At 36.3% G+C, this 26718-nt stretch overlaps 1 protein-coding gene across 1 annotated transcript in view; it reads right to left on the bottom strand.

The window, feature by feature from the left end:
• LOC102229421 overlaps positions 1–22438 on the bottom strand; it is a 61789-nt gene extending 39351 nt beyond the window's left edge. The window contains exons 1-22 of the mRNA XM_023339874.1: positions 22346–22438; positions 22242–22263; positions 21836–22096; positions 21414–21674; positions 20590–20859; positions 19068–19331; positions 15585–15703; positions 13925–14066; positions 13403–13672; positions 13052–13312; positions 12118–12381; positions 11148–11405; positions 10787–11047; positions 9238–9501; positions 8469–8729; positions 7012–7272; positions 6061–6318; positions 4700–4963; positions 3640–3900; positions 3263–3523; positions 1823–2089; positions 611–874 (exon numbers count right to left, since the gene is read on the bottom strand). Coding sequence (XP_023195642.1) covers positions 611–874; positions 1823–2089; positions 3263–3523; positions 3640–3900; positions 4700–4963; positions 6061–6318; positions 7012–7272; positions 8469–8729; positions 9238–9501; positions 10787–11047; positions 11148–11405; positions 12118–12381; positions 13052–13312; positions 13403–13672; positions 13925–14066; positions 15585–15703; positions 19068–19331; positions 20590–20859; positions 21414–21674; positions 21836–22096; positions 22242–22263; positions 22346–22399 — 5068 coding nt within the window. The 5' untranslated portion in view covers positions 22400–22438. The remainder of the gene's footprint in view (positions 1–610; positions 875–1822; positions 2090–3262; positions 3524–3639; positions 3901–4699; positions 4964–6060; positions 6319–7011; positions 7273–8468; positions 8730–9237; positions 9502–10786; positions 11048–11147; positions 11406–12117; positions 12382–13051; positions 13313–13402; positions 13673–13924; positions 14067–15584; positions 15704–19067; positions 19332–20589; positions 20860–21413; positions 21675–21835; positions 22097–22241; positions 22264–22345) is intronic.
• Positions 22439–26718: the final 4280 nt, after the last annotated feature.

Genomic DNA, 26718 nt, shown 5'->3' with positions numbered 1-26718 from the left:
TATTTCTGGTCTAGTTTCTATTCCAAACATCTTAGTGCACTTGAAATAAGACTAAACTAACTTATAAGTAACTTTTTAGCAAGATATACAAGCTTGTTTTAAGTCAACAAGTGCTTAATATTGATGGAAACGTTCTGGTTACAGTGGCAGATTATTTCACTTACAATATGAGAAAAATGTCTTGTTATAAGTGAGATAATCTGCCAGTGAAACTACAATTTTTTAATCAATATTAAAGTATTATTTACTTAAAATAAGCTCCTATATCTTGAAGAAAAGTTCCTTTTACGTCTTATTTCAAGTGTACTTAAGACATTCCAACTAGAAACTAGATTAAAAATACTTGGAAAAATTTTCTAATTTTGCAGTGTATATTTAAACAGTGTATTTTCCCTTACCCTGTCAATCACATGGAGTGTGATTGACAGCGCTAAGACCCGCCTCCTGGCTCTGACTGGTTGAGAAAAGAGATCAATTTTTTAAGAAATATTTTTTCATAAAAGTTACACACTGCAGCTTTAAGAAAGTTTTCAGTGTGTGGAGTGTCTATTCCATCATAAAAATATTTTATTTAATCAAAAAGTATTTGACTAAGCGTCCAGATATGTACCTGTTTCAGCTTCGATTTGCTTGCTGAAGACACTGCTGCACTCAGAGTTCACCGCGGCGACCTTGAACATGTACATCTCGCCGCAGCGCAGCCCGCTGATCACGCGGAACGGCTGAGACGATGAGTAGTTGGCGACCGACCCGCCGTCCTTCTGGGAGAGAATGAAGTACTGAGCTCCGGTTTCCGGACTCAGGTCCCAGCTAACGGTGATGTTGTTGTTGCTGCAAGTTGTCACAGCAGCCACAGCGGTGGGCGGGCAGATCACTGTAAACAAGACGAAAAATATATATTTTATTCTATTTGTTTGTGTAGTAAAAACTCACATAAAGTAATAGTTAATTTTGAACCACATAATTCATAAAAAAAAATGCAGAACATAATCTAATTTCTATTTAGAAAGAAAATAATCAATTATTTCTATTGCTATTTACAAATACATAACTAATTTGCACTTATAAACATGTAATTTAAAGCATTTATTTATTGTTATGGGCAAAAAGTATATGGAGGGCAGAGTATGCCAAAATTGGCATTAATATTATAATAAATATTTCATAAAGTAATTAATGTGTCAAATATTGCATCCAAAAAATGAAAAATAAAAACAATTAGAACTTTCCCAACTTAAGTGATAATGCAGTGTAATATAAATTAATATTATAATTTTCTACAGTATAAGTTTAATATTATCACTATTACTTAATTTTCCAATTTATTTACAATCTTACCATTTCAGTAGTTTCCTTTTCTTCTTTCATTACTTAAATTTTGCACTTATTTGATACAATTTTATTCACAATTATTTTTTTCAAATTTTTTGCACATTTTGTATTCATTTGATTTTTTAGCATAATATTTTTTTGTTAATTATATTCTCCTGCTGCAACATTGTGTTTCTCTATGACTATTTTCAAATGTCCTTTATGTTTATAAATAAACATATTTTCCTCACCCTTTTCCTTGTTTAACTAGTCACTATAATTCTGCACTATTTTTATTTTTTGCATTTTTCCTTCTAACAGGTTTGAGTATTTTTCGAGATAAATATTTTTTCTGAAATCATTTATTAAAAACCCCCCAAAAAAACTATGTAGTGCTGTTTAATTCGGTGAACAGAGATTGTCCAATGTGAAAAGTTTTTTTTATTTTATGTGAAAGGAACCAAAAAGGTTGACTTATTGCTAAACAATGACCACAGTTTGTGTGTCTGACCTGTTTTGAACATGAGCGGATCACTGGGTTCGCTCCGGCAGCCTCTCTCTATGGTTGCCACGGTGATGGCGACCGTCTCACCGCATTTCAGATCCGTGAGCGAACAGTTGGTTCCGTCGGTGGAGCAGCTGTGGACGTGTTTGTCCAGGACGGAGGGCACGGTCGTAACGTCATACGTCTCGGCTCGCAGCGCAGCATCCCAGGTCACACGACCCACGTTACCAGCGCACTGCAAAGATGCTTGGATGTTTGTAGGAGGACAGGAGCCTGAGGGAGAGTTTTTATGAAATATTACTTCACTACGCCGCAAAAACACAAAATTTGACGACGTAGTTTGTCTATTTTCTACTGCAAATATCTTATTACCCTTCAAATAAGACTAAACTAACTTACAAGTAACTTTTCAGAGAGTTGCAGGAGCTCGTTTAGAGAACAAATCTGGAACAAACTTCCAGAAAACTGCAAAACAGCTGAAACACCGAGTTCCTTTAAATCAAGGCTAAAAACCCACCTGTTCAGGGTTGCTGTTGAGCCATAAAAAATTAAACATTTATCAACATATTTCATGTGTGTTGATTTTGATGATGGAACTCGACAAAATGTGATGTTTGTTCCTGGTTTCTAAATTTCTGTTTTTATGACATGAAGCACTTTGAACTGCCTTGTTAAACAAATAAAATTTATTCATTCATTAATAGAAAAACTACTAGTTCCACTGGCAGATTATTTCACTTACAACTAGTAATTTTTCATCAATATTAATAAAATATTTACTTAAAACATGCTTCCATTTCTTCCTGAAAAGGTACTTGTAAGTTAGTTTTGGCTTACTTTGAGTGTAATAAGATATTTACACTAGAACTGAAACAAAATTACTTTGTAAGATTTGGTGTTTTTGTAGTGTATTTTTATTTTAAAGAATGTGTTTCACATGTTACTACACTGCAAAAACACAAACTCTCACCAAGTATTTTGATCTATTCTCTAGTGCAAATATCTTAGTACACTTGAAATAAGACAAAACTAAGTTAGGAGTAACTTTTTTAGCAAGATACAGAAACCGGTTTCAGATCAATAATTCCTTAATATTGATAAAATACTAGTTCCACTAGCAGATTATTTTACTTATAACAAGACATTTTTCCAGTGCTATAAGTGATAAATATTCACTTATAACAAAACTGAAAGTGGAGCTATTAGTTTTTATAATCAATATTCAATAATTATTTACTTTAAAATTGTTTTTATTTCTTGCTGAAAGTTACTTGCAAGTTAGTCTTGTCCCGTTGCAAAGTGCAAAAAATATTTGCACTAGAATGTTGTCAAAAATACAAAATACTTGGTAAGATTTTGTGTTTTTCCAGAAGAAAACAAAATTCCCCCACCTCCTCTAGAGGGCGCTGTGAAGTTACATTTTGACATTTATCATTTATGTCTCACCTGCTTGATAGGTGTATGGCTGCGTGTCTTGGCCTTTGCACTGGTTTGAGGAGGGGCTGACGATGATCATGTAGGTTTGAGAGCAATGCATGTTGGGTAATAAGCAAGTGGAGGTGTTTGTGGTGCAGAGCTTCAGGTCGCCGTCTCGTCCAGTCGCCGTCACGCTGTACAGTACCGCTCCGTCGCTAGGCTGCCATCTCACCTCCGCCGTGTTGTTCTTACACAACAGGGACGCGTTGAGGTTGGTGGGAGCGCAAGGAGCTGACAGGAAGCGGCACAAAACGGGGTTTTATTTTAAAAAATATTGATTTTGAAAAACCTTAATTACTAAGTTACAGCACTACAGTAATCGCTAGCTACAGTCCTACGTGTCTTACCGGTCTGTATGTGAGTGACTCCAGGAATGCTGCTGTTGCAGTTGCTAGCCATTGCGATGACGTCTACTTGGTAGTTGCGGCTGCATCGCAGCGGCGGCAGAGAGCAGTCGGTGTTCTGGCTGGCGCTGCAGGAGACGGAATGGCCGCCTGTGTGGGCGCGAACATAGTAGCTGTCCTGGCCCAGGACCTCGTCCCAGCTCACCAGAGCAATCCCAGATCCGCAGTAGTACTGGTACTCCACGTTGGCCGGGGTGCAAGGCGCTGATGGAGAGAAAACAGCTCCAACTTAATGGAAACTATGGCGACAACTTAGTCTCAAAAAGATTCAAAAAGCAGACAACAAGATTTGTAAGAAATGTGAATGTGTACCTCGACATTGACATAAGAGTAAAGTTTCTCATATTAACACATTTCAAACTGTTTGTGTAGTAGTACTCTACAAATACACATCTGCAAAAGCACGTTTATGAATCACCAGCTGCAGACGGACCGGTTAACACGGTCAGCTGGCCTGTGCTTCCAGCTTTTGAGACTTTCTTAGATGATGCAGAAGAAAAGCTTGAGTTTCTGAGCCTTAACCTACGGAGGACGATTAGGAAAAAGTGAAGAATTCTGACTTTTATCAGAATTTACACCTTTTTTCTCTCAATTCTTACTTCTGATCTCAAATATTAAAGTCAGAATTTTATGAAAAATGTCAAAATTTTGAGATAAAAATTTAAAATTCTGAGAATATTCAAAATGCTGATAAAAAGTCAAAATTCTGGGGAAAAAAATTTAAATTCTTAGAAAAAAGTCAAAAATCTGTGAAAATTATTAGAATTCTGGTAGAAAAAGTCAAAATTCTGCCAGTTTAATTTCTCAGAGGCCTGTCATAATTATGTGACGTAAAAGTCAATTTTGAGAAAAAAATGACATAAATCCCATTTTATCTGCCTTTTTGCAGAAGTGTGCTACACAAATAAACTGGATTGATAGATACAAATCTTGTGCACATTGTGACTCATTTGACCTTAATTCAGCTCCGTATAAGTTAATGTATTATTTATGTTGCTCAAACCTGTGAAAATCTGGAAAGCAGAGCTGGGTTTGCTGGTGCACTGGACTCCGGTAGCGACAGCCTGGACCGTGTAGGTGTGTCCACACAGCAGGTTACCCAGAATGCAGCTGGTGTTGGTGGAAGAGCTGCAGGACAGCGAGTGACCCCGGTCGGACGTAGCATTGACCGCTACGCTGACGGCGTCCTTATCCTCAACCCAGGAAACCAAAGTGTTGTTAGTGACGCAGTAAGAAGAGTAATTCTTGATCACTGGAGTGCAGGGAGCTACATGGAAAAAGGAAAAAAAACACAGAATATGAGTCGTGTTATTTAGAGCGACGTCTTAACGACGTAAATGTTTAAATTAAATGCTAGAAAGTTTATAAATGTGTGTTTTAGTTGGTTAGTCTGAGTCGGAGACACTTTCTCTCCCTTTGACATTCAATTTTACCCTTTTTCTTTAACTTTCTTAAATTTACAAAAAAAAAGACAATTTATGTATAACTTGATGTATATGAAATTTCATGTTTGAAATCTAAGCTAGGTGCTAAAACTGATCGAGTCGAAGTGATTCAATCAAATGTTTGGGTGAATCTGATGAGTTTCTGTCTCATTTTTAATTATTTTTAATGCACTGGAGCACAGCCACTGCGAATTAGGTAGTTAAATAAATTTATAAATAAATATTGAAATTTTAATCAATTATTTCTACATTTCATCATTTTTTTCTGTCCCTTATTTAGATTCCAGTAATATTGATGGTTTTATTTATTTGGTAAATAAACAATATATATATTTTAATAAACAAATTTATTGTAACAACAACATATAGTATATAACCATGCACATTATGTACATTTTTGGAAGAGTGAGTCATTTAATTTACATTACAATACAATAAACATTAGATATATTTCACATTAATTAATTTAAAGTTTGGTTAAAATTGTTTGGGAAAATTCCAAGAACTTAAATTTACAATATTCAGTGAAAAAAGAAAACTTTAAATATTATTAAATAATTTTGGTCTAGTTTCTAGTGTAAATATCTTAGTAGACTTGAAATAAGACAAAACTGATTTATAAGTAACTTTTCAGTAAGATTAAGAGCTTATTTTAAACAAATAATTCTTTAACATTGTTGAAAAAGTTCTAGTTTCACTGGCAGATTATTTCACTTATAACACGGCAAAAATTTATTTTTATAATGGAGCAAGAACTTTTTCATGAACATTAAGGATATATATTTGAAACAAGCTAATGTAGCTTGCTGAAAAGCTACTTGTAAGTTAGTTTTGTCTTATTTTAGGTGTGCTAAGATATTTATACTAGAAACTGGACAAAATGACTTGGTAAGACTTTGTGTTTTTACAGTGTTCTCACCCGTTACTATGTTGGTTTTGGCCAGAATGGAGCTGTTGCACTTGGCGTCCCCGGCCAGCACGGTGATGGTGTAATTCTCTCCACACTGCAGCTTGCTCAGCTCACACGATGTTCCGGTCGAGTTGCAGGAGTCCACAAGTCCGCCGGCCTGAGCGACGGCCGTGTAAAAGTTCGCTCCGGCGCTGGCGCTCCACGTCACCGTCGCCACTTCAGAGAGGCAGTTCAGAGACGCGGTGACGTTTGCAGGGTCACATGGAGCTGGAGATGCATGCAAGTTCACAAAGATATGGTGAATAAAATTAAAACCATGTTTCCACCTGAATAATCATCTTTTTTTCAATTCAAGTGGCATGAATTGTTCTCCAACTCAACTGCATTGCATTAAAACCATTAAAAAAAGGAAAAGAGGTTAACAAAGTAACTATGTTGTCTTTAAAAAAAAAAAACATTTTAAAGCCTGACACTAAAATAAATCAGCGTAATCACCATTTAGTAAAGTTTATAAATTCATAAGTTATTTATGTTATATATGGGTTTGTCAGTTAAAATTAAATATACTTCATTTGTATGGATGGAAGCCCACGTCTGCCACTATGATGATGGAAAAAATAAAATAAACATGGAAATAAGTCTCTTATAATTATGACTAAGCTATAGGATAAGTATGAAATAATAATCTCATTATGAGAGAAGTCTATTTTTCGTCATCAGAATGGCAGAAATGGTCTTCCATACATAATACAATGGTAATACTGCGGATTTAAAAACATTTGGGAAGAAAATAAAACTGTATGCAATTGAGCTACAGTTCTTGTAGTTGGTGTGGAAGAAAATAAATGATGACTGATGGAGCAGGGAGAAATTATCATAAATAATCATGGAAAATATTATAAAGTACAGTAAAATGTTACATATAATAGTAACTGCCCGGTACTAAATGTAATCTTTTACCAGTTTTTGCGGAGACAGTGCTGCTCTTTGTGCTGTTGCACCTGTCGTTGATGGCCACCACGCTGAAATTATAAGTCTGAGCGCATCGCAGACTGGGGAAAGAGCAGATCTGGTTGGTGGTCAGACAGGAAGTGGAGACGCCTCCCGGTCCGGTCAGGGTGGAGACGTAGTTTGTAGCTCCAGCAGCTGCAGCCCAGGACGCCTGCAGGGTGTTGGTGGAGCACTCCACGTTGCCTTGGACGTTCACTGGGACACACGGGACTAAAAAGAAGAAGACATCAACCAGAAACGTGAGTGAGATTATACATGTTCCAGAACAAGAACCAACCGTCTCAGAGACAGTTTCTACCCGATAGCAATAACAAAACTAAATGCAACCAAAAACAACCATTAATCATAATGAATGATGTATGTGAGAATGTGGCTGTTCTTATTTATTAGTTTTTTTGTTTTTTTTTACCAGTTATTTGTTAATTCTTACAGTTGTGTGTGAATTGTGAGACAGTTATTTTTTGTTTTTAAGCATATGCACTGACTGATGGCACCTTTTAAATTTTGCTGTTCTTGTGACAATGACAATAAAGATTTATCTATCTATCTATCTATCTACAAGTCTGAACCAGAAGAGATCCGCGCCATCTTGATAGGCAAGCAGAGCACAACGCATTGCAGATCCATGGCTTCGAGACCAACATGTGAACTATGGGAGACTAGGTATACATAGTTCTTGTGATGTCACACTTCTGCGAACTTTGTAACTGACAGCCATCTTGGGAGCCAGTTGCTATGGAGTTGCTATGACAACAATAGACAATCCACAAGTTCAGATGTGGCTCTTGCCTCATTCCTATCTAACTTCCTATAAACAAAATAAGTACATTACAACTACTAGAGTACTCTACCCACCTCTGTGTAATACTAAGAAAAACATCAGTGATATTTACTGTAGTACTTACTGCTGAGCTAGCAAAGTTAGCTTAACTAATGTAGCTTTTATCTGCTGGCTAAGGTGGACATGTAGCCTACATGTTTGTTACTAGATGTATTTACTTTGCCAGTCACCAGAACCTTGTTTTTCACACAAAGAGTTTGCTTACACATTGATTTTATGAGTCCATGGACTTCAGGCTGTGAAGCTCCTCCATGTTGTCCTCACTCTTCCTCTTCACTAGCTAGTTAACTGTTTCGTAGTATGAGATCGGAGGCGGTTTGTCCACATCGTCTGACATATTTTCCTTCTCCGTCTCATATGGGTCGATCCTGACAGCAGCCATTTTGTTCATGTATCTTTTTTTAACATTTTGCCAAGAGTGTCCACATATTTTCTTTTTGTTGGTCTCGTTAGCCTAGGGTCCGCTATGCTTTGCCCTTGCCTACCAAGATGGCGCGGATCACTTCGAGTTCAGAGTTGAAGTAACTTTGTATTATGTGAGAATAGTTCTGATTGGTGAACGTACCTGCATTCACAATCTGCTGGACGCTGCTCAGGCCTTCACATGTGCTGCTGATGGGCTTCACACTCACGGTGTAGCGGTGACCGCACTGCAAGCCGGCTAAAGTGCATCTGTAGTCGGCAGTGAAGCAGCGGAGCACGGAGCCGCTAGCAGACACGGCGCTGGTGCTGTAGTTGACCGGGAGGGATCCAGGCGTCCAGCTGATGCTCAGATCGTTGGTGCTGCAGTTCAGCTGGGTGATTACGCCCTGAACAGCACATGGGGCTGAAGAACAAAGGAATAATAGTTTTTCTTTGTGTAGTTAGTGGTAACCTCTACTCGTCAATCAGTATACTGTTCAATATTATGAATTGGCCTGTCACAATAACAAATGTTGGTGGACGATAAATTGTGCCAGAAGTTATTATGATAAATGATAATATTGTTTTTCTGAGACAATTTTAAAGTAAATTAGTCGTAATAATGCAAGAACACATGACCAAAGATTAATAAACTTTAAATTCTAATGAACATTTAACACTGGAACTGGAAGAGATATTAAATATCCAAAAATAAATAAGCAAAACAACAAAAAAATTAATTATTACGTTTCTGTAAACATAATTGCCCTTCAAAAAAAATTTATCGGAATAGAAACTATCCTGCTAATTTTAATTGCTTTTTTCAACAGGTTAACTTCTAGGTAAAGTAAATAGGAGACACCAAGAAAAATTTATTAGGAAATTAAAAAGTTAAAACTAATAAGTGGAAATGAAAAAATTGTGTTTCTCACCAGTTGTGAGATTGACTGGTTGGCTGTCTACGGTTCGACAGTCACCGTCTGACGCCGACACGGTGAAGCTGTACTGTTTGCCACATTGCAGGCCCTTCAGCTGGCATCCTAGTGTCAGGCCAGGGTCACAGGTCACCGTGTGTCCGTCCGAGCTGCTCGCCTTTCCAGTGTAGGACGCAGCGTTGGGGCTGCTGCCCCAGCTTAACTTGGCAGAGTTATCAGAGCAGTTAATGGAGGCAGTGAGCTGAGAAGGAGGGCAAGGCTCTGCAGGGGAAAAAGTTACAGCAATTAATGTTAATTAGTTTGCAGCAAATATAAATCTGAAAAGTGTGGTGTGCATTTTATTCAGTCATTAAGTCGATGCTTGTAGAAGCTTTGCCACAGTTGCAGCTATACACTGAAATCTTTGCACAATCTTCACTGAATTATTATTCTAATTGTTTGGGATATTCTAAGGATATTTAAAATCACCAGTTATTATGCTGGTTTTAGGAACCAATGGAGCTGCTGTACTCTGTGTCCGCTGCCAGACTTTTAACAGATAAAAAATGTAGCCACATTTTTCTCAATCTTCACCAACTTGTACAGAAAGCACCAGTGAATGGAGTTTTTCAAGTCTTACCACATTCTGATATGGCTGAAAAACTTTATTACTGTTTCATATCAGTTGATATTGAGAATTATTGATTTGTTTTTTGTTTGTTTTAAATATCTGAAATACAGCCAAACTGGTAGCATGACCTTTCCTATTTTATCCACAGTTTTCTCTCCATGCCGCTGTTTATTTTTAAGCAGTTATGAGGCACACTGGCAAAACTTGAATCTGCTGCTGCACAAGTTACTCAGGAGGTTGTTGCTAGGCAACCAAAGAATTTGTGTGTTAGTCTATGCCACCAACTTTCTTAATCTCACAGTGAGAGATTGTGTCCAAACTTTTTGTCAGGTGGGCCAAAACTGTCAGTTCAAAATTACTCACAGGACAATAAAATGATAAAAAGTCATCCAAAAAATAAAGTAGTCTAATTTTTTTTTTCCTTTTTTTGAAGTTAATGGATGTTACTAATTTTAGATCTAAAATGTTAAAATGATTTTGAATGTTTGCTGTGTTAAGAAAGGCATCTAGTTTTCACATTCTCTTGGGCTCGAATGAGCAAATTTACTCTCAGTTGCAAAAAGAGGATTTGGGTCACTTTGTCTCAAAACACTCCCTATATTTAGCCGAATTAAATAAACTAAGTAAAAGCTAATTCTTGTCCAGCAAAGCTGACTTTTTAGTAAAAGTTTCTGGATAAACGTTGTTTGTCTTATAAAAACTTTGTTATAAAAAAATTAGAGTTCTACTTTACATTTTCCATTGTAAGAATATCATGCCAGTCATAGTTTTACCCTGATTAAAAATAATCATTCTTGAAAGAAATAATCAATCATTCTTGAATTTCAGTTGGGGGCCGCACAAAACAAGTCTAAGGCCCACAAATAGCCCACGGGCCGCACCGTGGACACTTAGAAAAAGGTAAATCTATATAATCTGATCTCTACAAATACACACCTATGGTTAGTTTCACTGGTGTGCTCCTCATGCTGCTGCACAAGTCGTCCATGGCGACCACGCTGACATTGTAAATATTGCTGCACTTTACACCGTCCAGCCGGCACGACGTTTCCGTGGAGACACATGTCAAACGGCTGCCTTGCCCGTCCACCGCCGTCACGGTGTAGTTCTGGGCTCCGCGGCTCGACTGCCACGCCACATCCACAAACTTCTGCCCACAGCTTCTGTTTGCCAACACGTTAGTGGGCACGCACGGCGCTGTGGGAATAAAACCTCGATTTAACCCCAATCTGGCCCACCATGAGGAATATTGAGGCATTCATTTACACATATGGCACCAAATTAATGTTTCACTCACCTTCTTTGAAGTATGTTTGTGAAGAAAAGCTGACACAGCTCTGGTTGAAGGACATCACCTTCACTGTGTACTGCTGCCCACAGTCCTGTGAGCCAATCAGCAGCCCGGGTTGTGTGGTGTTGTACTGGGTCGTCGTCTTGTTTGCGCCTGAGATTACGGCGATGTAGCCCTGTGCTTTTCTCTGCGCGTCCCAGCTGATGTTCATGGCACCGGAGGTACAGTTCAAGTTTACCTGGACGTTAGACGGACCGCAAGGAACTGCACAGAAATGAGAAGAGCAACGTGAAATGAGTTTAAGTGTGGATCCTGAGTGATTAAAATAACACTGCATTGAAAAAACTCAAAATGTTATCAAGTATTTTTGGTCTAGTTTCTATTGCAAATATCTTAGTTCACTTGAAATAAGACAAAGGTAACTAGCAAGTAACTATTCACCAACATATAGGAGCTTGTTTGAGTCAATAACTCCTTAAGGACTCCTTCCATTTGCAAATAATTTCCCTTATAATAAGACATTAATCCCATTTTATAAGAGAAATAATCTGTCAGTGGAACCAGGACTTTAATCTTTATAGATTAAAGTCAGAATTCTGAGATTTAAGCTAAAATTCAAAGAAAACTAGAGAATTCTGAGATTAAAGTCAGAATTCTGAGAAGAACTTCAGAATTTTGAAATTTTGAAATTAAAGTCAGAATTCTGAGATCAGTCAGAATACTGAGAAATAAAACCAGATTTTTTAGATCAAAGTCAGAATTCAGAAATTAAACTTAAAATTTTGAGAAAAACATCAGAATTTTGAAAATAAAGTCAGAATTCTGAGATTAAAGTCAGAATCTTCTTCCATACAAAAGAGATCATGATGTATTTGTTCTGTAACATAAGTCTCCACTTTTCAAATGTTGTTCGTTTTACATTGTCACAGCCTCATGTTTGTAGCTGATGTTGTTCCGTAGCTGATGTTGCTCCTACCAGACTCCATGTAGATGGGCTGAGACGGGATGCTGGAGCAGCTGGTAGCGTCGTTGTGAAACACAGAGACTTTGTAGAGGCGGCCGCATCTCAGGTTGGGAACTTTACAGCTGGTTGTGTTGGAGCTGCAGCTGAGCAATTCATAAACCTCATCAGTGACGGTGGCAGTGAAGGAGTTTATGGGCGAGCTCCACCGCCAGGAAATCAGAGCTGCGCTGGAGGCGCAGTCCAGGGCGGTGGCGACGTTGTCTGGAGCGCAGGCGGCTGGAACAGACATCAGATTCAAAACCTTACTTTTCAAACATTCAAGCAGAAAGCCTTTTCAGGCCACAGCAAATGGGAAAACAGCACAGAATAAATAAATAATAAAGGGAGAAGAACAACTCAAAACCACTCCTGATTCCCCTTTTTCCCCTCTCTCTGTGCCGGCTTTAGGCGACACACAGGCCTGTTGCCGTAGCAACCGACTGACACACAACTCCACTAACTGACAGAGCAAAAACTGTGCACAGGTGTATCAAGACTCAACACTAATAAACATTTGCCTCACAAAAAATACAAAAGAGGTTTAGGGCCACTGGAAAAAGAACAACTTAGATATTTTTCCTCAGAATTCTGTCTTGAAACTCAAAATTCAGACTTTTCTCAAAATTCTAATTTTTTTCTCAAAATTCAGACTTTAAACTCAAAATTTGGACTTTAAGGAATTCTGAATTCTTAGCTTCCAATCAGAATCCTGAGATTGGAGTCAGAATTCAGAGAAAAAACGGTAGATTATTTTTTTCCAGTAGACTTAATCCTCTTCTGTAGAAGTGTGACACCCTTGGACCTTGTTTTCTGGTTGTCAAAGTGTTGACGATTAATACCAAAGCACTCTTTTATTTTTAGAAACTGTGCACCGGCGTACTGTTGCTCAGCTCCTCTGTTACAGTACCTGTCTGTAAGGTGACCATCTCGCTCTCTGAGCTGTTGCAGATAAAGTTTGAGGCAATGACGTAGACAGTGTAGTTGCTGCTGCACTTCAAGCCGGTGATGGTGCAGGATGGAGAAATGGAGTTGCAGCTGCCAATCACATTGTCACTGGACTTTGCAATAGCAGTGTAGAAAGCCGTTCCACTGTTCATCTTCCACGACACCCTGATGGAGTTGGACCCGCATTCCTTGGTAGCCAACACATTCTGGGGGATGCATGGGACTGAACGAGAGGCAACAAATTACATCCAGTCTCTGTTATTTTTACACTTATCCCATAAAAATTGGTGTGTAAAACAAGTTTCCCCCTCACCTGTCTCAGCAGGAGAACCCAAACTTGTAGCACTGGCGCATTCGTTGTCGTACGCCGTGATGGTCATGGTCAGCTGATCTCCACAGAGGACGCCCTCCATGGCGCAGCTGTTGGACTGTGAGCTGCAGTTGTAGCTGCTGTTTCGGATGTTTCCCTGAGCCTCAACGTTGTACCGCAAGGCGCCCTCAGCGTGGTCCCACTTGCTGACCAGAACACTACTATTACTGCTGCAGCTGGGGTAAGTCTGCAAATTCTCGGGAATGCATGGCGCTGGAGAAAAAACAATACATTATAGGTTATTTCTTCAAATTTAAAATGGGATCGGATTAATCGTGATTAATTGATTGTTGACATAATAGTCCACCAATTTAGTAACTGGTCAATCGTTAACTGGAGTGTAGATGCGTTGCAGTGTGATGTCACACATGCAAAATCCCACCCATGAAAGCGTTCAGAACGGAAGATAAAAACACACAACTGTGTGTTTCTGTTCACATTTTTGTAAATGTCAGTGTTTTTTACCTGTTTGAACGTCAACAGTCGAGCTAACGCCACTCCTGCAGCCCTTTGTGATGGAGAGTACGGTGAACTGATACCGTCGACCACATGTCGTCTGTGTGAAGTAGCATGAGTTGTCTTCGGTCAGGCAGTTCAAGACCTCTCCCTGGACACAGAAGAAATGGGAACAAGGTGTATTCATGCTCCACTAAAGAAAAAAAATTATTTTTACATGGAAAACTTTTTATTGGTATATTAATAAGTAAACATCTTTGTGTTTGAGCAACTCTAGACTACAACCAGAGACTCCCTCTGCTGTTACTGTCAATTAACTACAACAAAAGAGTTTTTATATTTTCTAAAGAAGCATTTTAAATGTTTCTTAAATGACTCCCACTATGCACATGAATACAGTCATGATTTAGTGCAACTAAACCCAATTTGTAGCATTTATGAATTTCAATTACAAGAAAAATTGCTATTTATTTATGTAAGGCATTTAAAGCTAAACCTTCTTTAGCTCATTCATAAAATATGCAAGTAAATTAGATATATGCAGTTGGAAACAGCCAGGTTTCTGTATTTTGATTGAAATTCATTGTACTCAACTTCATACAGAAGACTAGTGCCACGAAAAAAAAGTATTTCTTTTTCTAAAATTCTGACTTTAATCTCAGAACTGACTTTTTTTTCCTAAAAAAATTTACTTTTTTCAGAATTCTGAGAAAAAATGACTCAATTCTTTATTTTTTTTTTCAGTGGCCCACAAAAAAAATTATAATATTGACTCAATTAGTTAAATGTACAGGAAAATCTTCAAAAATGTAGCTTTGACTTGTTTGATGAGGTGTGACACCATGAGATTCCAATATTTCACTTTTTCACAAAATTCAGATTTTTTTGAGACACTGAATTTTTGGTTATTATGTCAGCTATTAGATTATTAGATATAAGATTGAAAATACTTCACTTTCTGAAATCGATGGCAAAAAATATTCACAATATTTAAGTGATTTGTACCTGTTTAATTTGTAATAAGTAAATCTGATGCCTTTTTCTCCAGTAGCTGTCACTGAGCGAGCACACTTAGCTATTTAAAAAGACTGATTAATTTAAAAGTACGGAAGAGGATTAGAGCCACCGAAAAGGAAAAAAAAAGAATTCCGACTTTCTGACTCTAATCTCAGAATTCTGAATTTAATCTCAGAATTCTGACTTTAATCTCAGAATTCCGGCTTTAATCTCAGAATTTTGACTTTAATCTCAGAATTCTGACTTTAATCTCAGAATTTTGACTTTAATCTCAGAATTCTGACTTTAATCTCAGAATTTTGACTCTAATCTCAGAATTCTGACTTTCTTCTTTTTTCGGTGGCCCTAATCCTCTTCCGTATAAAAGTCATAAATATTCGACTGCAAGCGGAAGTTACACTGGCGCACACTTAACGACTCTTGCTAACCGCCAACAAAAATCAAGAAGAAGAAGGAAGACGGAAGAAGAAGAAGAAGAAGAAGAAGTTCCACCGGCCGTTAGCTTCTGGCTAACAAAGTTAGCTAGCAAAATTTGCCACCAAGTTCGCCACCACACTGCGGTTCCCACAGGACCAAACTTTTTTTTTTTTTTTTTTTTTAAGAATAAACCCCAAATCAGACACCAAATAAAATAAAATCTATTTTATTTTACCTTTGAGTCTTCTGCCCGGGCCATGTAGAAATCTATGCCGCTTGTGTGATTCCATGAGAAGATAATGACGTTGCTGCTACATTCTCGCAACAACATCGGGTTGCCAGGAGGGCAGGATACTAGACAGAAAGAGATATCAAATTTGTAATTTAAACCTCATAACCACATCATGTTATATACTTTAATATATATATACTCACATAAAGTTACCAAAAGAAGAATAGGTGGTTAATGTATAACAGAAGAAGTAAAAAAAATACCGGTAATTATGATTAAATGTCACAATCAAAGGGAAATGTCTCATCTCTTTTTAGGTTAAAACGCCCTGATACAGATAGCTGCGTTCCCCTGCATTCAGGTTTTATAAAAGCACAAGCCTATTATGAAGAGAAAGAACACAAAACAATGTGATATTGAGTGAAGCTGAATGGAAGACCCATTTTTTAAGAAGATAATTCAAACATGGACATGAACCTGGACGGATTTGAAAGATGAAACCTGTAAACAAGTATTCCCTAAAGTAATGAGACTCATTTTAAAGGATTTAACTTTTCAAATTTTGCATCTTATATTTGGGAGAAAAATATTTTAATAATTTTTTTATTAAAGTTTATGATTACTACAGGGTGTTACAATCACCAGATTTAGTGATGCAGTACTGTAAAACATTTGAAAGACATTTAACTTAAAAATTAAAGTCACATTACATTGAAAAACATGAAAAAAAACTTCATTTCTTTTGGTTATTTAATTAAACTTCACTGCAAAAACACAAAATCTTACCAAGTATTTTTGTGTAGTTTCCAGTGCAAATATCTTAGGACACTTGAAATAAAACAAAACTAACTTACAAGCATCTTTTACGCAACATAGAGGAGCTTGTTTTAAATAAATAATTCCTTAATATTGATGAAAAAGTACTAACTACATTGGCATATTATTTCACTTACAACATGAAAAAAATATCTGGTTATGAGTCAAATTATCTTGCTGCAAAGTTGCTTGTCTTAATTCAAGTGTACTAAGATATTAGAAACTAGACCAAAACTACTTGGTAAGATTTTGTATTTTTCCTAATAATACTTTCTACTAAGCAACACAATAAATTCTGCTAAAAAATAGTTTAAACGTGATGAATGTCGTCGTCTAAAAGTGCAAACTAACCATTGCGTTAGATCAATATTTACCTTACTAATACACTCACTCACGTTGCAACACAGGATACAAAAACATGCCACTAAGCCTTCTGGGAAATAGTAAGCACTAACTTAAAAACCCTCGTGTAAATTAATAAAAGGTTAACACAGCTACCTCTCACAAACTCACACATTCAAGAAGAATAGAAGTTAGCAGACACAACTAAATGTTTTACAGTGAAGTCTTAATTTTTTCTATTGTTTATCAAGCCGACTGAAGAGATAATGGGCGTCATGCGTGACCTGCGTGGGTGAGGCAGGACAGCCAGTCTGAGTCAGAATGTTCAAAAGAATGGAGCGACATATGAGATGAAAGCATTTAACAAAAAGAGACACCTGGGTGGAGCAGTAAAAATATCACCATCGAAGAATTTGATAGAACATCCCCATTCATTTCACCGGCACTTAGCGGTTAGGTTACATCTTTTTATTGCTACATTATTACCCAATTAATTCTTATGGATGAGGTTACAGTTCTCTGCTGCCTTGTCAGTTCAGAACCACATATTTAACAAGAAATGGAGTAGATGGGGGTCAGATGTCAGATGGCATTACACTTTGCTGTACACAAGCAGGCAGGTTACCAGACATTTAAATCACAATGATTATTGGATATCTTATTCAGTTTCTTTATGTGTATACCGGAGTTATTTTTTTTTCTGGCACTCAGGATTTCTGTAGGAAAACGTAAAAATTCAGAGATTTCATCTGTTTTTAGGTTAGAAAATCTAGAGAAAAAAATCAGCCTGAGCAATGATGTTGTGATTTATTGCCATTTTTTCTTTTTTATCTATCAATTAGTCAACATTTTACTTGTTTATTTTGGTCACTTTAATCTTTCCATGTACAAGTCAATGGTAAAAAAAAAACAAAATAACAAAACAAAAAGAGAGAGAAAATGAAAGAAAACTAATTCAGAAATATATAAATAATATTTCACTTCCTGTCAATGGCAAGAACACAAAGTGCAGAGCAAAAAATTTCTATTTTATGGTAACTACAATTTTTGTAATTTTTTATTTTTGGGCCTAATGTAACAGTTTCTTCTTATAGCACAGTGTTTTTCAAAGTAAGGGCCACTAGAGGGCGTTAAGGGGGCCTCAGAAAGTTGGAGGGGAAAAAATTATGCAATATATTTTTAAATTATGTATATATTTAAATCATACAATCTGATCTATTTTTCCAATCATTATTCTAAAATATAGATTAAAATAAATGTTATTTGCCATGTTCATATTGGCTATGCTAGCTCGAGGCGCTTGCTATGCTAGCTTGGTCCTCAAGACAGAAGACGGAGCCATTACTGGCTAAAATCAGTCCATATGAGGCTGCATTGATGCCAAACAGATGTAACAATTAATGAATAATGAAATCAAAATAGGAAAAAACTGTAAAAAAAAAGCCAATGTTTCTTCACAAATTTTCTAACATTGTCTGATGAACTGCAAACGAGGTTCCTGGCTAATGCTAATGCTGTTGGTTTCCAGATCAGCTGCCCATTATTTTTCTGAGTTACCTTTTCCCTCATAAGTCAGAACATGAACCACAGAATAATTTTACATTTTGTTCCAAGTTTGTGAAATTTGTGGTTGGTGAACAAAAAAAATACTACTATAAGTAAAATAATCAATCAAGAATGATCCGTTTGTACTACCTCTAATTCACATGGCAGCCATATTGGATTTTGAGGTAAACACCAACAGACTTTCCATGTTAGAATTCAAACTTTAGGGGAGAAAATGTGATTTTCTTCCAACTTTGGAGTACAGTTGGACTGCTTACACTGCAAAAACACAAAATCTTAAGCATTTTAGTCTAGCTTTTAGAGAAAATATGTTAGTACACTTGAAATAAGACAAAACTAACTTTACACGCAACTTTTGAGTAAGATGTAGGAGCTTGTTTTAAGTAAATGAGTCAATAATTCTAAAACTGGCAGATTATTTCATTTAAGACATTCCTTACATATTGTAAGTAAAATAATCTCCCAGTAGAAGTGGTACTTTTTCATCAATATTAATGAAATGTTGATTTAAAACAAGCTTTTATATCTTGCTGAAATGTTCATGTTAATTTAAGTGTACCGATATATTTGTACTAGAAACTAGACCAAAAATATTTGAGGTTATTCATTTGGTGTTTTTGCAGTGTAGTGTGTTGGGGGCATGTTATGCTAGACGAACACCAGTAGAATAAGGTGTTTATATAAAACAAATGCATGTTTGTGGGTCTCAGTATGAGACTGAGATATACTTTATGTGTTTTTCTTTGCTGTTTTGTGGCTCACCGGTCTGAAACGAAGCTGAAGTGGCGTTGACCCAGTTCTTGCAGTTGTTTGACACGGGTATGACTTGCATCTTGTACTGTTGGCCACATGTCAGTCCGCCGATGGTGCAGCTGGTGCTCTGGCTCGTGCACTGAATCTCTGATCCGTTTCCGTCCACTGCCGTGGCGATGTAGGAGTTGGCTCCAAAGACAGACGACCAAGAAGCTACGGCGGAGTTTGTGGTGCAGGAGTAATCCACCGATACAGATGACACTGGTGCCAACTCTGTGAAAGGTTGCATATAAGAAATTTGATTTATTTTGGGTATTTCTCACATGAGAAAACCTCCTATACTACGAAAGTGTAAAATTTGACCAAATATTATTGGTCTAGTTTCTACTGCAAATATCTCAGTACCCTTGAAATAAGATTAAAAAAAACTACAAGTAACTTTTCAGCTAGAAGTAGGAGCTTCTTTCCGATAAATAATTCCTTAACATTAATTTTATAAAAGGACTAGTTCCACTGGCAGATTATTTCACTTATAACAAGTAAAATAGTCTGTCGATGGAACCAGAACTTTTTTATCAATATTAAGGAATTACTGACCTAAAACAAGCTCCTTGTTTTAGAAAAACTACCTGTAAGTTAAATTTGTCTTATTTCAATTGTATTAAGATATTTGCAATAGAAACTACACTAAAAATACTTTTACAATCTTAAAGCTTCCCACCATTACACCTGACAACAAATTATTACTATGGTATGTATGAGATGATTACATGTTTTTCTTCCTTGTAACTGTAAATTAATCGCTATTTTCTGTACATTTGAGAGGCTTTTGGTCATCAGGCTGCTGGAAAAAAGGCATTTTTGAGCTGCAAAAACAAAAAACCTTACTATGAATTTCTGTTTAGTTTCTAGTGCATATAAATATCTTAGTACACTAGAAATAAGGTCCAATTTCCAAGCACGGCTTCAGTAAGATATTGGAGCTTTTATAAGTAAATAATTCCTTGGTTAATATTGATGAAAAAGTCCTAGTTCCACTTTATGACAAGACATTTTTTAGAGTTTCATTAGTGAAATATTCTGCCAGCTGAACATTTTCATCAGTATTAGGGAATTATTGACTTAAAATGGCTCTTATATTGTGTTTAAATGTTCCTTGTAAGATAGTTTTGTCTTATTTTCAGTGAACTAAGATATTTGCAATAGAAACTAGACAAAAATACTTGGCAATATCTTGTATTTTTGCAGTCTGAAAAGTTCAGAAACAAGCCAGAATTACTGATTAGATAATCATTGGCTCAAATTTGACCCTCTTTTATAAGATTAAAAAAAAAATTCGTCTTTGGATTAATTTCTTTCAGGGAATTTTTTATATGACACTCTCAATAACAAGATAAGATGCTGGAGAACCTGAATCCTTTTTACCCTGAGGATCATCTTCTGCATGTCTGAAAGGCTGGCCTGAGAGAGAATAGCTGACCTAGATCTTTATCCAGAAGTTACTGATACAGCTTTGGCCCTGGAAACTCACTGTTGGTGCTGTAGTTGTGGTTTGTGGGCTCACTCAGCACCAGGAACTTGCTGAACGAGGACACGGATATCAGATAGTTGGAGCATGGGCGGATGCCGTTGATGTCCAGGTTGGTGTTTGTGACATTGTACACAGAAGGCTTCATGTTGGGTTCATCAAGGTTCCGAATGGTGACCTGGTACATCAGGACGTTTACCACCGGTGTCCACGTAACTCTCACTGTTTCAACATTGGTTTGTGTTGTTTCAACTCCAACAGGAGGCTGCACCACTAAAAGACATAACAGATCGCATAAATTCTCATTTATTATTAGATTATGATACATTATTCACTTATTTAAAACTATTGATATTTGAAGCATATCCAAATACGGTACAGATTTAAGGAATTAGATGTTGTACGTAGGACTTGGTATCACAAAATGCCTAATCACAAATAACTATGATCAGAATTAAAGACAAGAAATTTTACTCTGGGCATCCTTACTTATGATTATTCAGTTTAAGATTATTTTAATCCTGTTCTACTTTTGATAACACCATCTAAATGTTAGGTAGGAGGGGTTTTTCCAACCAAAACATTAAAAGTACTCAAAGCAGAAAACTCTTTAAGCACCACACCAGCGTTGAATCCAAACTAAATTTAAAAAGAAACCAAATATAAATGGATATAAACGGACATAAGCTCCATGATGATCAGGGTTTTGTTGCCTCTTATCTTCCTGTTTCTAATTTGGATGCAAATAAAGATCTCATAATTCAATAGCTAACAACTTGTCTTCAGTAAAACAGATTAAGTTTCTCGTCAGATCTTTTCAAACTCACACGTTGTGATGGTCCTGACGTTGCTTCTGTTTCCCAAGCCTGCCTGGTTTCCCGTATAAACGTAGCAGTCGTAGTTGGTGGTGGGCCGCAGGTTTGTCACCGTGGCTGTGGTGTTGGTGTAGGTGAAGTTTAGCATATTCCCTGTAACCTGGGAGGACACCTGCAGGATGTAGTACTGCGCAGATGGTACTGCTGTCCATTTTACAGTAATGGAGGTACTTGACTGTGGCCAGCCTTCTAAAATGTGTGATGCATCAGGTACTGCGAGTAAAAAATAGCGAAAAGAATAGCTTTATATGCACCGAATTGTTTAATTTAAAAGAGAATATTAAAACTTTCTCATCTAAAAGCCTAGTATTTCATGTATCTGTTTAATATGTGAGATATCAAGAAAAAATGAAAATATTCCCTGTTGGATTTACCTGAGAGTACCAACGCTGACGTCACACAGCTCACACTTAAAAAATTAATCACTTTAAGAGTCACATTGTACTCAGTTCCAGGACTGAGACCCAGGATGTTCCTCTCAGTCACCTGCGCCCCTGATACAAGGACAATCGGCGCCGTATCCGTCGAGTTTTTCTTTCTGGTGTCCAACATATAGCTTGTTGCTCCTGGATAACTCTCCCATTTTACGGAAATGGAAGAGGCAGTTGTTGACTTTACTGATAAAATTTTACACGCTGAAAATTAAGAAGTATGAAGCAGTAAAGTTAATAAACCACAACATATATAATGAAAAACAACAGTTTTACCTGTACATATTTATCTTTCTAAATTCCATTTTTGGGCTTGAAATTTTGAGTCTAAATTTTTTAATTTTCTTACCTCCTGCACTACAATGATGTATCTGTAAACAGCAAAATAATTATGTGATATGATTTAAATTTCAGCAATAAATTACAATACATTCAGATTAAATATAGATTTACCTGTGTGAGAGAAACCAAAGCTAAAGAAAATCCTATTGCTCCCAGCAATCCCATCTTTCACACTGAGACTGGGATTAAAATCTCTTTAATGTATAAGGGAGCTAAACACAAAAGATGTGCAGGATTCTTTTGAGCTTTGATTTAAGACGGGTGAGAACCAATCATGTTTACCTGATGAGGAGAGGCGGTCCAACCTGCAGACTGAGGCAGTCACAGCTGCAGTGGGAGGGATGGATGCTAGTTGGATAAGTTTAGCTAACACTTATGTACCAGCTTGCACAACCTGTGATAGGGGATGTTTATAATGGATCCCAATCTTTTCTAAATGTTCCATCCATTTATTGTTTTACAACTTTTTTTTCTCTATTTGTTTTTTGATAGTGTTACATTTTAATTTGTTCATAAATACCCTGTCACTATTTTAATCTAGAAAACACTTGAAAAATCAAAAAGTTGCTAGAAAAAAATGAGACACTTTCATTTCTTATTTTTCTTGTTTTTCTAGAAAAAAAAGAATTTTCTATTTTTTTTTTAGAAAATAAGAAAAGCAAATCTTTTGTTCACCTTGCACTCCAAAAGTTGAAAAAAAATTGCTTGAAAAAATATGGAAATTTTTAGAATAATCTCAGTAATTTTCTAGAAAAACTTTTTCAAAGTTGAAATTTTTCTACAACTGGGGGCAGAAAGCCCCCAGTTTCTAAATGTGAAAAGTCAAATGTTTCTGGAAAAACTCAAAAATGTTAAGATTAATCTCAGAAAGTTTCTAGAAAAAACTTCTACATTTCTGAGTTTCAGAAGTTGAAAATGTGCTAGAATAAAATATTAGAAATGTTAAGATTAATCGCAGAAATCCAAAATAAAAAATTTTCAACTTTTGAAAAGTCCAAGTTTTCGTTAGAAAATTTCTGATTTATCTAAAAATTTGGTTTTTTTGGCGGAAATGTACTCCTCTTGAAACTATCGGTGTTTTCGGATTATCCGCATTTTTGAAAGCACCAAAACACCTTGAGTCAACTGTAGTTGTCATGACAACCACTAGATGGCGCTTTTCTTTCAGAACGTCATCGAAGACGCATGCGCATTTGATCAAATGTTATAGTTTAACCGAAGAAAATGGCTTTGAATGGGCAAAAATTTTACCCCATCGCTAACGTTTTGGCTATCCGTCATTTCGATGGTGTGAAGCTTACCGGAAGTTGCCTGCGTTGTAAACAGCAACTCCACTGTGAAGAGAGAAGGGCCCAGCCGAACAAAATGGCGGATATTTGGAAGCGCTGGCCAACACGGACTTGAACGGCTTCGTCCACTTCCTCCGCTGCTGTTGCTAAAACTACGGGCTCGCTACAGTTCTAACGGGACAAAGCATGGACGACAACGTCCACAACTTCTCCTCCTTTGCTGATTGGCCCGGTAGAAATTCTACCAAGTAAGTGTAAGAAAATCCTTATTATTTATTTATTTTCTCCTTTTCTTTTTAGCTTGTTGTCCATTCTAAATCTTCAGAGCCAATTTACAATTTACTAGAAAATTGATTTACTTTTTCTCAATTAACCTTAAAATTTGAATTTCATCAAGTTGATTAGCAGCAGTACACAAGTTGTCTAAGCATTGTTTAAGTTCTGATAGCTCACTAATGTTGATCTGTCAGCTTATTACTGTAATTTAAATCAAATAATTATTTCACAGTATGCAAAAATACTCTCCTCATCTTTTATTGTCAAATTAAAATAACTACTTATTCTAAGTTATAAGAAATATAACATTTTTATATTTTATAAAACATAAGTTATATTTTGACTTAAAGAGTAACTAAATGCAGCTCAATTGCATTGATTTGGTCACAGAAAGTCCTCATTCATACATGAAGCCCCTTTTATTTTTAAGTTTCCATTTTCCTTCCACTACCAGTTTACAGTAAGTAATGGACTCCAAAGGCATGTTTATGGGTTTAAACATCTTTTTTTGTCATTTTTCTAACAATGCACAAGAACATAGTGAATGACCTGATCCCTGGAGATAATGACTAAGGAGGGGCAGCTTAAGAAAAGGAGACAAGTTCTACTGAAACTGAAGAAAAGGAACGTAATCTTAGGAATTTGGATGTCATCTAAATATATACATTCTTAGAAAAAACCCAAGCTGGGGCTCTTAATTGTATTTATTTACTTTTGAAAGATTTTAAACACAACTATGAAACAACAATAAATCTTTTATGATAAAATAATAAAAGGACTATCGCCACTTTCTTCCTTATGAAGCACTAGAGATAAAAAAAAGGAAGTCAACATGAAACCCTGGAGGAAACTTAAGCTGCCCTGTAAACGCACAATTCTAAGCTCATTGAATGAGGACAAGCGATGTGAACACCCTGATATTTCCTTGCATTGTCCTGAGAGGACATTGTTACAGGTCACACGTATTGAGCATCTCTTGATGCAACTTCCAGTAGACTTCTCAGCTAATCTTCATCTTTTATGTTGGCAGTTTGTTGCTCGTAACCAGCAACAACAACCCATAAAAAACTGCCAGGATTGGTGATTTGTTTTTGGTGCAAACTCAACAAAATAATAAGAAATGTTTCACATGGGAGGAAGCTTAAAGGTAAACACTAAAGCTTGATGTACAAATTTACTTAATTACATTTACTTGAGTAATTCCCTGGAAAACATTTACTTTTAGGAGTATTTTTACTACACTGTAGTTTTTACTTTTATTTGAATAATTTTATTATGAAGTATCATTTCTCTTACTTGAGTAAATTTCTGGATTTTCTACCCATTGAAAGAAAAACAACCATGTTTTAAGCAAATAAATCCACCAGACACAGACACACACCTGCAGTTTTGGTTAAAGTTTCATAAGTTTTTTTATTGAAAGAAACTGATTTGGAAAAAGTGATTTTGTTATTTTTTGCAACTTATATGAACTATTGTCATTTTGGTCCTTAAAATGCCAAAATTTTCACTTAACTGTATACTTTGGTCTGTCTGATTATGTCATTTATATATTAATAATATTAATTATTAATATTAATAATTTGATCAGTTACTCAGTACTTGAGTAGGCTTTTTAAAAAATATTTTTTTACTCTTACTTGAATAATTTCTTGGACGGACACTTTTACTTTTACTTGAGTACAAATATGTTGAAGTAGTGCCGCTCTTACTTTGGGTTCTTTAGGGGCAAAGAACCCAACGTTTTGGGGTTCTTTGCCCTCCTCTGACAACAAGCATACACTTAAAGGCATAACATTACAGTGTTTATTTTTCTTCTGGGCACCTATTTATTAGTGGTTTATATAAGGCAGCAAGTGAACATCTTTTTCTTACTGTTTGGTCTGTTAAAAGCAGGAAAAATGAGAAAACTTAAAGTGGACCTGTTGTTCAAAATTCACATTTTGCCTATTTTTGTTCTACTACTTGGGTCTTAACTGCTTCTAAAACAGACCAAGCACTTAAACACAGTCATTTTTTTGACAAAATTTTATTTTTATTTTTTGGTGTCTGGAAAATCAGCTGTTTCAAAAACCTCCAGATTAAGTCATTCTACAGGCCCTCCGCCGTTACCTAGCAACCCCGGCGGAAATCCGCCCATTACTTGGCAACCTTAGCCGAGCTCCAGCTCGTTTGGTCAGCTGTTTTTACCGCTGATTTTGTGCAAAAAATCTAATGAAGATATTTTGTATATCAATCAATAAAGTTTATCTGCATAGTACGTTTCAGCAACAAGGCAGCTCTAAGTGCTTGACATCATAAATTCACAAAGTCATCAACAACTGAAACATTACATTTTGCCAAATGCTGTCATTACACATCAAAATGTTGGTTAGCGTTTAATTTATTGTGGTACAAAAGCAACTGTAAGCAGGTCTAGATTTAAAGGAAGTCATTGTTTCGGGCAGTTTGCAGTTTTCCGGAAGTTCCGGATTTGTGGTGAATAGAAGCTGAAAGCTGCTTCTCCATATGGTTCTGGTTCTGGGGACGCAAAGCAGGCCATTCATTAAAAAAGAAGCTCAATCAAATCCAAGAATCCCTGAATTTGTCTGTTTGTGTTTGATGGTATTTTTTTTAAATATTCTGTTGCTTTTCTTTTCCTAACAGCAGATTTCTCATAAACTGTTTGGGAACCTGTGATGATGTTGCCTCTGAGAGACGACTGTCGATTGAAATCACCAATATTATGTTACATATTGTATTAACGCCATTCTTTCTCTCTTCATATGATTCACAAAGTAGATAGCGCTGATAACACGGCAAATATCAGACATTTATACTTGTTTTTTCATCAGATTGTTCACAATCTAAGTATACTTTATTTTTAAACAATTTTAGATGAAATAAACTATAATTTATGCTTTCTTGACTATTTGTACA

This window comes from Xiphophorus maculatus, chromosome 9 (genome assembly GCF_002775205.1).
Source record: "Xiphophorus maculatus strain JP 163 A chromosome 9, X_maculatus-5.0-male, whole genome shotgun sequence".
Lineage (NCBI taxonomy): Eukaryota > Metazoa > Chordata > Actinopteri > Cyprinodontiformes > Poeciliidae > Xiphophorus > Xiphophorus maculatus.
This window is presented reverse-complemented; position numbering and strand designations above follow the sequence as displayed.